Source organism: Lepisma saccharinum, unplaced genomic scaffold, assembly GCF_977018435.1.
Source record: "Lepisma saccharinum unplaced genomic scaffold, izLepSacc3.1 HAP1_SCAFFOLD_369, whole genome shotgun sequence".
Classification (NCBI taxonomy): domain Eukaryota; kingdom Metazoa; phylum Arthropoda; class Insecta; order Zygentoma; family Lepismatidae; genus Lepisma; species Lepisma saccharinum.
In genome coordinates this window covers 169551-182742 of record NW_028143081.1, presented here as the reverse complement: position 1 = coordinate 182742, position 13192 = coordinate 169551, and the positions used below count along the sequence as shown (strand labels likewise).

The 13192-nt window shown below is 33.9% G+C and overlaps 1 protein-coding gene across 1 annotated transcript in view; it reads left to right on the top strand.

Annotated features, from left to right (window-relative positions):
• The window catches only part of LOC145982725 (uncharacterized), a 49914-nt gene extending 37286 nt beyond the window's left edge, over positions 1–12628 (top strand). Inside the window, exon 4 of the mRNA XM_083116086.1 lies at positions 10667–12628. Coding sequence (XP_082972212.1) covers positions 10667–11957 — 1291 coding nt within the window. The 3' untranslated portion in view covers positions 11958–12628. The remainder of the gene's footprint in view (positions 1–10666) is intronic.
• The last annotated feature ends 564 nt before the right edge of the window (positions 12629–13192 follow it).

Sequence of the window (13192 nt, the reverse complement as noted above, 5' to 3'; positions counted from 1 at the left end):
TTTACAAAGAAAAATTAAACTGTCCTTGCACACCTCACTCCCAGTTTTGGCACCCAATCGCCTCTGCTGATTTCAATGTATAAATAATGTGTTGCTAGGTTTGTTTGAATTTGAATGCACACTGTGGAACAAACAAGACCTAGCATACTGAACATGCCTTAGAGTATACAGGGTGGTGCAAAATTCCATTTACAACGCGGAGGGGGTGAATCACTAAGTGAAATGAAGACGAAAATGTAAATGGAATTTTGTCGAATGACTCACCGTGCCAGAGCTAGGGGATGCTGAAATCGTGTGAAAATGGACTTCACACCTCCATATGCCGACAAATACTACTCATAAAGAAGATGCGGCACAATATCCCCAAAGAAAAAACACGTGGGCTAGCGAATGATGCACAAATCGCGTGTCAAAAATGAATGTGGCAGGGATTCCCCACAAGAAGTGAGGGATTCCCGGGAATACTATGTCTGACATGGAACGCAGGTATCGAATGGGGGTACAAAGGGAAATGACGGAGATCACAGCACATGAAGAACATTTCGCCAGGAAGTGTCCAAAAAGCAGGCTGCAGAAGGGGATTCCCCAGAGAAGAGGGGACCCAGACAACATGTGCAAGAGGTGTACTATGATGACACACACGTACACAAGTAGTATCCAAGGCTGTATGTAGGTGTGTTTTCTTTGGGGATATTGTGCCGCATCTTCTTTATAAGTAGTATTTGTCGGCATATGGAGGTGTGAAGTCCATTTTCACACGATTTCGGCATCCTCTAGCTCTGACACGGTGCGTCATTCGACAAAATTCCATTTACATTTTCGTCTTCATTTCACTTGGCGATTCACCTCCTCCGCATTGTAAACGGAATTTTGCACCACCCTGTATAACCACAAGCCATGAATAAGAATAAAGTTAAAGTACCACAAGCCATGAATAAGAATAAAGTTAAAGTAAAGTAAAGTTTTATGCTATTCTTAGATAAGGTTTGCATACAACTTGCCTAGTAGTTACATTCGCAATATTCAAGACATTCAATAATAGACAGAAATACCTTATTATTGTATTGCTCCTGTACTAACACAATACAGGTATATCCAATATGCCTTTCGTAAACTAAAGAAAAATTAGTATCAAGTGGAGTAAGTAAACCTCACATTATTGTTAAGGTGCAAAAAATCAGCTTGGATTTTGAAAATTGTCTTTACCATAACTCTGCTAGAACATTACCAGATCCTTTACTGAATTTGACAATGAACTGCAAGAGATAACAAACAAGCTAGCTCTCAGTTCTTTAAATGATTCAGTCACATTAGATTCTGATGATTGCATACTCAAGTAAGGTAAAACTCTTTATTCAAAATATACTGTCTACGCTCTATGCTTCTCTGTACAGAACAGAACAAAGAAACTTGACAAAATCACTCAAAACATAGAAATATCAACCTTCAATATAAATATTATCGTCTATTTGCAAAATATTTAGTAAAAACTTCCTCTCTCGCCCCACTGTGAATAGCGAACAAAGAGAATAAATGCACTTGCATATATCAAACAAGGTTTCCTATTCAATTTCCACATGCAGAAAATCAATTGTAATCTATTTAGAAGTTGTTTTCTTCTAATGATCAACTGACCAAACTAACAACATTAAGTGAAATCAAGAGAATTAATAAATATTAAAAAAAAATAATAGTACTCACTCAGTCCTCAGTTCCTTGTTTTGTACTTCAGAACTTTTCTTTCGCTTTCTCTGTATCCCTATATTTACTGTAGTCGCTGTATGCTTTCTATGTGCAAATTAATGAAGACCATTTGATGTCGTTCTTTTGTGCAAGGTTGGTGTTTGTGCTCCGGCTGCCGTCAACATAGCAGATTCTGGCATGTGACGATGAATCTTACCTAGAGCGCAGATGTTATTATATTTTGAAACTATTTTTGAGCTATCTATTTTACAAAGAAGGGTCATTATTCAGAAATCTAAGAAGGCATTCATTCATCCTGTACTAATTTTGTGAGATTTATTATCCTACACTTGTGTTCAATGACATGCTAGGAAAACAGCATGCATACCTAAGGGAAAGAAATGAATATGTTCCTGAAGTCATGTCAATCAGGCCATTACACAGGGATATATATATATATATATATATATTCTTCTTGCTTTGGATTGTTAATTTTATCCCATCCACATCGTGAATCTAAATTTGATTTTATTTTTATTTAGTGTCTCTTTTCTTTCACTTTTTGCTAATCACGATGACGAGGATGATTGAAGATATAACAAAATTGATGCTTTGACACTTGCAACAAAGACCAATGCACAGAACAGAATTCGAACCTGGGTCCCATGGGTGAATGACGATATTGCTGTTATGTTATGCTTGCAGAAGGGGGTAATTGAACTAACATTCACTCCCTTTAGCTTTCAAATAAATTCCCCACAGTAAAGAAATTGAATCATTCTTTTTAAAGATTATTTATGGGATGGTGACTTTTTTGAACATTTGTTTTCATATTTTTTCCCCTGCTTCTCGAATTTAAAATTTGACATTCCTTTGCCGCAATAATTTCAATGTCAGGTCTTCCTCTAACACTTTTCTTTCATTCGGAAAATCATTGAACTCCCAGCATGTGGTGAAAAACTTTAGTGGGAAGAAACACTTTTACGAACATGTACTTCAGGTGTACTTTCACACACAATCAGCTCCGAAGCTGGACTTGAACTTAAACGAGTGTGCCACTATATGTGAACAACTGTGTACAACGTTGACTTATTTTTGGAATATTGAGTTTGTTCATTTCTTTTTTCTTAATCAAATGTCTAGGGTCACAAAGAAAACCTGATTTAAAAGGACAAATGTAAAAACTAGCCTATAAATATGTGCTGACCAAATTGATTTTCAAATAAATGACACAGGTTAAGAGGTAAAATCCAATATAAGAACTTCCTTTTGAATTTAATGTTGTCACCTTGTGACAAGTTGTCCCAGGTTCAATCCAGTGGAGTCACAAGTGGTTGGGATCCTACTTTAAACTGTATTTCCAGTTTCAATTAACCTTCATGTGCATGAAGTGGACTTAAATCCAACTCATACCTTTTGAATATGCTCTTTTTTCACTGGTTTTCCCACCGTTGGTTTATATTCTGTTGGGATACTGGATTCATTTCTTCCTTTAGTTACAGCACATAATGTGGATGGTAGTATGCCATTGTTCACAGAGTATTTGCATTCCTTGCAATAATGGCTTGTACAATTTTACATCAGGAAGATATCCCATGGATACAATCAAATGTGTTGTATTGTCAGAATGAAACTGTCAAAATGTACCTTTTGAAACATGTGTACCACTGAAAAAATGTACAAACACAAGAACGTTACTGAGAAAAGTTGTTTGTTTTGACGTCTTCTATACATATCTGTTGTCAGTGGGTACAATTAAAATTACACCCTCAACATAAGAAGCAAATGCTAAAACAAATGTTATTTTTGTTAGTGTACATAATATTTATATAATTGTTATGCACGTAGCAGGCAGAATTGTAAGAATGCAGTTTCAAGTAAACCACTAAAATTACACGTGGAAGAGAAAGTGCGAATGAATTAAATGTGGTCCTAAAGTTTCATTATAATTTAAGCCGTATATTTACTCTGTAGACTGGTACCCTACTGATAATTCTGTTTACTATTTTCAGTAGATCAATAGGGGTTTTGAAACACCTACTGTTTTTAGTAGCTGAACAATACTGCTAATGTTTTCTACTGTTTTTAGTAACAAATATGTGTACTGTTTTCAGTAGCTGAACTGCACTGCTAATGCTTTCTATTGTTTTTGGTAGTCCATCTGCATCTACTGTCTTGAGGAGCTAAACTTTACCGTTAATGTCTTCATTAACATAATTGTACAACTAACATTTTTTTATTGCAGTACATTGAATTGAATTTTGAATTGAATCTTATTTTCTTCCATTGACCCTTGATTAAAAGGGCATGGAAAACGTCAAGATACAAAATAATATAGTATTTAGTTTAGTAAATCATAATGAAAAGAAGAAACATTATGTAGTACATTACATCACTACACCAAAGTAAAAATTGAATAAATACACTTCATTACACTACAATAAAAATAATAACACATTAGCATTGCATCATTGAAATAAGAATACTGGTACAATTAAAATACATATTGTTTAGTACATTGGCCTTGCATAATTAAAATAAGAATAAAAATAAAATACATATTGTTGAGTACAATGGCTTTGCATTAAAATAAGAATAAAATTTTTTTAAACATTTATTATTATTATGCTGGAATATCAGGCGGGGGGGGGGGGGGGAGCTGTTTCGTTCAACTATCATGAGGTTTGCTTGTGAAGTGTATACACATTGAGAACGTTTCTAATTTATAGTGTCTTGTTCCATGAATTCTGTGAGACTAGAGAGCTCTCTCTGTCAAATATTTTTTTAATTGTTTGTATTTGTTTATTTTTTGGAGATATCAGTTTTATGTCATGAGACACCTGGTTGTATTATATTTTCCCGGCATTCATTTGTGATTGTTTTGAGATATTGAGTCTGTGTTGGTTCTGGTAATAATCATCTTTCTCTCTTGTATTGTGGTTGTGTAATTGGTTATTTTTAGTCATTCTTGTAGTATTTAGAACAAATTATAGCCTTATAGATGTATAGGGAGTATATTGTCATCATTTGTTTCTTCCTGAATAACTCTTTACAAGATTCCCCACAACGTAGTTTGTACATTATTCTAAGTGCTCTCTTTTGAAGTCTCAGTATTCTGACAGTATTATTATAAGATGATCCACCCCACGCTATTATGCCATATTCAACATAGGGGTCCATAAATAGTCCATAATATATGCATATGTTAAGTTCTGCTAAATTATATTCAGCCATTCGTCTTAGCAGGTATAGATTAGATGATAGTTTACTGCAGATGTTGTTAATTTGTTCTTCCCTCGTTAATTTTTGATCTAGTGTTATTCCCAAAAACTTTACTGAAGTTACAGTTTCTATGAGCACATTGTCTATGCATGGTGTTTGTGACTCAAAATCCATGTTTCGGATTGTATTGAATATCATAAATTTTGTTTTATTGTTGTTTATTATTAATCCGTGTAAAGTTAGATATTGTTCCAGTTGGTTTATGGTGATAACAGTGTTTATTTCAAGCGCTGTAGTGTCGATACCTCTGGCAAGCATGGTTGTGTCATCTGCATAGGTGATAATTTTTTTTGTTTGGGTATTCTGGTATACTGTTTAGAGCAAGGGACCTAGGATTGATCCTTGGGGTACCCCCATTAACAGTTTCCTACTTTGTGATTTAAAGTTAGTGACTATACCATGTATTTTGTATCTTATTTGGGTAATTTGCATTCTGTCCTGTAGATAGGATTGGATAAGGTCATAAGCTGTCCCTCTTATTCCCATGTTGCTTAGTTTGACCATAAGCAAGTCATGTTTTACCCTGTCGAATGCCTTGGAAAGATCCAGATATATGTTTGCAGCTTTGTGTTTCTCTAATGTTTCTGTTATATAATCTATTAACTGTTCTAGAGCTGTGTTTATTGATTTCCCTTTCTGGAATCCATGCTGGTTTCTTTTCATTATGTTATGTTTGTTACAAAACTTTATAATATAATTTGATACAATTTTTTCTAGTATCTTTGAAAAAGTAGATGTTAGGGAGATAGGTCTGTCTGTAATTCTCAATGTCCGTTTCAGCTCCTTTTTTTAATATGGGTATGACTATGCTGTTTTTAAGAACTTTGGCGAATGCACCATTTTTTATTGAACTGTTGAATGCATACTATAATATATTCTGAACAGGGTTTAATAAGTTCAGCCGACCATTCATCAGGTCTGTGAGATTTTTGTTTTTAAACCTTGTATGGCTTTTTTTTAGTTCATCGGCACTTACTTCTGGGTTATATATACTGGTTGGCTGATCATTGTGCATTGGAATATCTAGTGTTTTGTCATTATTTTCATTCTCTCTGTTTGTGTTGGTTAAGTTTATAAAATATTCGTTGAATAAGTTACATATGATATTTGGGTCAATTACTTCAGTGTCATCCTCAATGACTTTTATGTTTTCTTTATCATTGTTTGATATGCGGTGATTGTTTAAAATTTTCCAAATTGCTTTTTGTTTATTAACAGACGTTTTTATATGTTTACTGAAAATATTTGACTTTTGTTTCCTTATGGCTTTCTTGAATAGTTTTTTTTTTACATTTTTGTACTTTTCCTGGTGCTTAGTGTCTTTTGTAATTCTAAATTTTTCATATTCTTTATTCATATTACTTTTCAAAACTATAATTTCTTCTGTTAGTGGCACTTTCTTCTTATTAGGGTATATTCTTTTTGTTGTTTTTTGACAAGCTACATTATTAGCAATTCAGAGATATCATTCATGTCAGTTAGTTGGTAAAGGTCTATCCACTTTTCCTGATGTAAGAGGTATTTAAGATAATCTTAATTTTGCTCACATATATCCCTACATTCTATTGTATAACTTTTTGAATATTCTAACCTTTTTCCTTCTATTGTAATTTTTTGAGACGTGTGGTCAGAGATAAGCGTATGTAGAACTTCACCTTTAATGTTATTTGGTTGTACGTTTGTTATTATATGGTCAATTAGGGTTTCTGTATTTTCTGTTATTCAAGTTGGTTCTTGGATCATTTGAGTTAGGTTGTTTGACTTCAAGGTATCCAAGTAATGAGCACTGTTTGTGTTTTGTTTTAGAAGATCTATGTTTATATATCCAACTATTAATAGTTTGTTATGTTTTCTTGTCAGATGGTTTAGCATGTTGTTCAAATTATGTACAAATAGATTTATGTCACTGTCTGGTGATCCGTATACTGCTATAATCTTAAATGTATCTAATCCTATATTAAGCTCTACACCACTAACTTCTAGTATATTTTCCATACAGTATTTGTCAAGGTTTAACACTTTTTGATGTTTTGTACACTATTTTTGATGAAGATCGCAGTGCCACCACTTTTTTGAATTGACCTGTGGTAAACTGCATGTAGATTGTAACCTGTAATTGTGCATTATTTATAATTTTCAGACCTGAGACCATGTTCAGTGACTACGAATATATCTGGTGCACATTCGCTTAGCATTATTTCCAGTTGGTCAATTTTGTTTGAAATGCTCTGTACATTGTTATGGAGAACTGTAATCAATCCTTCTTGGTTTGGCAGGCTGTTTTTATTGGGCACTTAGTTATTTTATGTATGCTTATCACTTACCATAAAAAAAAAAACGTTTTTCAGATTACTGGGTGTACACTTCTTCCGTTGAGATGACATACACTTGGAGCATTTACTTTTTCACTACACTTTCCATTGCTAACTTTGGTGTCGCCACTGATTATAGCACGCCTTGTTTTCAGCTTGTACTTTTACTATGGAAGAATGTGTTGGCTCCTCAATTTCCTTTTGGATTATGCCATTCTCCTAATTTTCTTGACTTAATTTCCATTTGAGTGGTATGATATGTTGAACTGTGAAACTATTTCCATTGCGCAAGTTAACTAAACACTGAGTGATGTAGAGCTTTCCCTTCTTGTTAAAATGTAGACCATGTTCTGTATGCAGACTTCTATTTACCATGCCGAGTTTCAGGAATTAATCGCTTGCACATTGATTCCAATTGATTGTTTAATTCTTTTAGTGCACTATTTACACAAGAGGTACTTATTAGGTCATGACAAAATGGGACATTGAATATGATGACATCTGTATGGGTTAGTTGTTTCAAGATGTGTTTAATTGTTCTTACAACATTCTGACCTGGATTTTTGGACACATCATTTGTACCACTCAATAATACAACATAGTCTTCAGATCCTAAGGATTTACAGTCCTTTGCTATTGTCTGGGTTACCTGTTGCATTTCACCACCTGGTGTCATCATTGCACTACACGCTACACTGGTTGAAATACTGTTTACATGAGCAGCTAAATCACAGCCATGACTGTCCGCAAAGATAAGAATTTTCCTTTTTCGTGAAAGGTTGTTCTTGTTTTGACTTTGGGGAGTGTTTAACATCACTTTGGGTGTTATTTTCCTTGTATTCAATTTCACTGCATTCTTGTTTTTTTGGTTAGAAATGGTGTTTTTGCAGGGCGTGCTAACTGCTTTATCATGTATTACAGGTTTTCTGTACTGAGTGGAATTTGGGTAGGAAAATATTGTCTGAACTGTGTTAGGCAACATTTTCCTTCTTGATTTCACAACTTGAGCCCATGTATTTTCTTGTTGGTATTTTACAGTGTCATATTTCTGTCCATTTATTCCCTCAGTTTCCAAAATGTTTATGATTTTGTCTTTTAATAGCAGTTCGAGTTGTAGCTGTCTGTTTTGCATCAACAGCTTCTCATAATTTTTACAAGTGGCCATATTTATTTTCACGGCTTTTATTTTCACGGCTTTTTATCTCTCTTACAACTTAAAGCCCTCTTTCAATTACAATTTAAAAGCACAATTTCTCAAATTCTATTAACACAAACAACAAACAGTTCGCAAATCGTTGCCAGAGTTCAGTTCAGTTGCTGACCCATTCACAGGAACGAATTCACTCGATTTATGGACCCAGAACAAATCACTAACTGCAAGTCTCCAGTTCACCCGTTCTCTACTCCACAAATTTTATTGACACAAACAACAAACAGTTCACGAATAGTTGCTGACCCGTTCACACTGCTATATGAAAACAGTATTATTATAAGTATTGAGAAAAATATGTTTTATGTTACTCAAAATGCAATGGAAAAATTACATAAAACAACTAAAATATATGTATGGTAAAGCATGTGGAATTTCAACTTGGAGTACTTTCACACAACAAAAAAGCAAAAGTAGTGAACACGTTTTATAGTGTGTAACTTCATTGTGATTATGCTCCCATAGAAAATTGAAATTGTTCTTCCTATATTCACAGAAACAGAAAAAAATTAGTTTAAACAAAGACCTGACACTCAATGCTTGAAAAACCAAAACAAGCAAACACTGTTGACTGTGTTGATCAGAAGAGGGCTCCCCAGTCAACAAGATGTTACCACAACATTGTGGCAACGTTAGCCCCTAACATACCTAACATTGTTACAATGTTGAATGTATGTTGATACAACGTTGTGAAAACGTTGTGTCAACGTTTAAGGGTAATTTATTTCAACGTTGCTGCAATGTAGGTTGACAACGTTGTGGCAACATATACTGAACATTATGTAGCAACGTTAGGTATGTAAGGGGTTAACGTTGCCACAACTTTTTTGCAACATTACCTTGCTGCCTGTGTAATTTACGAATATAACAACAATGCATATTTAAAATATGGTTATTTCGCATGGTAAGCTATTAGCAATCTTGCCAAGGCATTTTTGTATATAATACATATGCGTAACAGGAAAAACTCAAGTTTGTAACGTCACAGTTTCTCTTTACATATTATAAAAACTTTTCCTTCCACCAAAATAGGCATTTGTTAGTCTGGAGAGTTTGATGAATTTACCAATCTCTAACTACACCTGGTAATCAGTTTCTTTTTGCAGTACTTAGCTCCTGATTATATAGTCTGGGATAAAAATATTTATCATGGGAGTTTCACTTGGATTCATCACATTTCATTTTCTGATCTTCCTTACAACTTCTATATTCACACATCTCTCAAAGGATAATAAAACACATTTTTTCAATAATTACAATCGAAGTTATCCTTATTTGTGGTACTAAAACTTATGTTTGTTTTGCATTTGAGTCGCACAGCCATCTAGTGTACACTGTAGGAAATATAAGGTTTGGTGGTCAGTGCACACACAAATTCAGATTCAACAAAACACTCCGATCTGACGCTTGTGCCACTCATGGTGGTGACCATCCAAACTAATGCGTATTCAGTGGAATGTTTTTTTTTTTGTAACGTTATCACAACGTGGTTCTCCTACATACAACATTCCATCATAAATACAACGTTGTGGCAACGTTATCACAACATTGTTCCCCTACATACAACATTCATCATAAATACAACATACATACAACGTTGTGGCAACGTTAGTGTGTTGACTGGGTCCTTTCTGCAATTGCAATGCATAGATAGAATAGTATCAATCGAAATTGCATGCTGGAAAAGAAATTAACTGATATGATCATGTATTCAAACTACTAGCTGCTTTAAGCTTGAGTAATTTCTGAAGAAGGAGTTGTAGTAATGTAGTCATTAATATATATAAAACTTCAGTAGTATTTATTAAAGAAACAGTAGAAATTCAGTTCATGTATTGTTTTCCCAATTTACTTCAAAATCACTGAAAATATGGTGTCAAGAGTTAATCTGTCTATTCTTTGGCATGAATAAATGATTATATAATATATTGTAGCAAGTTTATTATTCATATTGTTTTTTCTGTACAGTAGACATACTGTACAGTAGATATATAATAGGATTTTAGTACATTTCGTAGTACACAGTAGAAGACATTTGAAAACGGTAGGAATATGTTGAAAGATGTTTATTCCTTTTGGAATGATTGGTCAGTATGTAGTTTGAATCACACATGTACATATTTTATAGAAGCACAACAATCATGTGGTAAATTTTCAGTTTTGTAACTTTGTCTTTCAGGTTAAAACATTTAAATTTTACAATGCCAAGTTTAATTACAAATTTTGGTAAACCCACAAGAACCATGAGTACTAATGAAAAGTATATTGGAGATCTAAAACTGAATAATGCCAGAATTTCTACCTGCAAGGGGAGAAACGGTGATACCAAATCAAAGTGTTATCATAAGGGCACACATAATAGATCACCTCCCTTAATTGAACGTAAGCACAGAAGTAACGCTAAACAAAAAGAGGGCATTAATGTGCTACCTAGAGTTCATAAAAAAGTTTGTGATTTCATTTGCGCTCATTGTGGAAAATCTTATACAACGAAAGTACACTTAAGACGTCATATCCAAAAACATGAAGAATATATTTCATTGCAACAAGATGAATGCAAGACAATATTTGCAATTGAAAAAATAATGAAAATAAATTTTAGCCATGATGAAACTCCCCAATTCCAATGTCGCCAGTGCAAGAAGGGATTTACTCGAAATGAAAATTTAAAACGGCATTTGAGAATTCACAGTGGAATTCGGCCATATGAATGTCCTCTGTGCAAGAGGAGATTCACTGAAAATGGACACTTGAAAATGCATTTGAGAGTTCACAATGGTATTCGCCCATATGAATGTGCTCAGTGCAAGAAGAGATTCACTCAGTTTGGAAGCTTGAAAATACACTTGAGAATTCACGATGGAATTCGTCCATATGAATGCTCTCAGTGCAAGAAGAGTTTTACTTGTAGTGGAAGCTTGAAAATACACTTGAGAATTCACGATGGAATTCGTCCATATGAATGTCCACGGTGCAAGAAGACATTTACTGGTCTTAGTCACTTGAAAGCACATTTGAGAATTCATGATGGAACTCGCCCATATGAATGTCCTCAGTGCAAAAAGAGTTTTACTTCTAGTGGATACTTGAAAGTACACATGAGAACTCACGATGGAACTCGCCCATATGAATGTCCTCAATGCAAGAAGAGATTCAATCATTCTGGAAGCTTGAAAACGCATTTGAGAGTTCACGATGGAATTCGCCCATATGAATGCCCTCAGTGCAAAAAGAGGTTCACTGAAAGTGGAAAGTTAAAAATGCATTTGAGAGTTCACAGTGGAACTCGCCCATATGAATGTCCTCTGTGCAAGAAGAGATTCAGTCAAAATGGACACTTGAAAATGCATTTGAGAGCTCACGATGGTATTCGCCCATATGAATGCGCTCATTGCAAGAAGAGATTCACTCAGCGTGGAAGCTTGAAAATACACTTGAGAATTCACGATGGAATTCGTTCATATGAATGAAACTTGAAAGTACGTACACTTGAGAATCCATGATGGAACTCGCTCATATGAATGCCCATGGTGCAAGAAGACATTTACTGCTCTTAGATACTTGAAAACGCATTTGAGAATTCACGATGAAACTCGCCCATAAGATAAGATAATATTTATTTCCATCCACTTGATCATATGAGTACAAATAGCACTATGATATGAGATAGGTCAATTACATGTATAATTTTGAGTACAGAGGAATTAACACATACTTAAGCATATTAAAAAGTATAAAGAGTATAAAATAAAATTACATGTATGATTTTGAGTACAAAGGAATTAACACATACTTATGCATATTAAAAAGTATAAGAGAGTATGGAATAACATAGAAAATACAAGAAAAATCAAAGGTTATGACTATTAGTGAACATAAAAATACAAGAATAGTCAAAGGTTATGTCTATTAATGAAAAATATGATCTAAGTACTCCTCTGTGCTATAAAACAAATACTTCATAAGCAAGCTTTTTACTGTTATTTTAAATTTGGTTGGATTATGATTCTTGAATTCCTCTGGCAGGTTTTTATAAAGTTTTACACCTTGAAATCCTAGACCACTATGTGTTTTGGATGTGCGGACAGTAGAAAGGTGGAGGAGTTATGCATACGAGTGCTGTACTTGTGTATGTCCAGATTTTTTTAGAAGATTTTAGAATTTGTATGAATAAAGTACAACATTTCTAATATGTACAAACATGGAAGAGGTAATATTTGAAATTCATTATTTTGTTTTGTTGGGTTTGAGAGGGATACATTCTTCATAATTTTTAAGATGCATTTTTGTCAAATAAAAATTTTCTGCATTTTGGGTGAACTGCCCCAGAAAGCGATACCATATGTGAGTACAGGTTGAATCTGTCCAAAATATACTGTCCTTAAATCATTCAAAGTTAAAACATTTCTCAAAATTCTCATCATGTAGCAGAGCCTGCTTAACTTTTGAGTTAAATTAGTAATATGCATGTCCCAAGACAGGTTTGTGTCTATCCATACTCCTAAGAATTTTATTGCATTGCATTCTTTGACAACTTCATTGTTAATTATCACATTTAAGTTTTTTATTTGTTTTGCTGGATTAAAATTTATTAGAAATGTTTTATTAACATTCAGGGAAAGCTTGTTGTTGTTTAGCCAGGTGTTTAGTTGTGTTGTTGTTGAAATGGAATTATTTTGAAGTTACTCATATTCCAGGCTTTTTA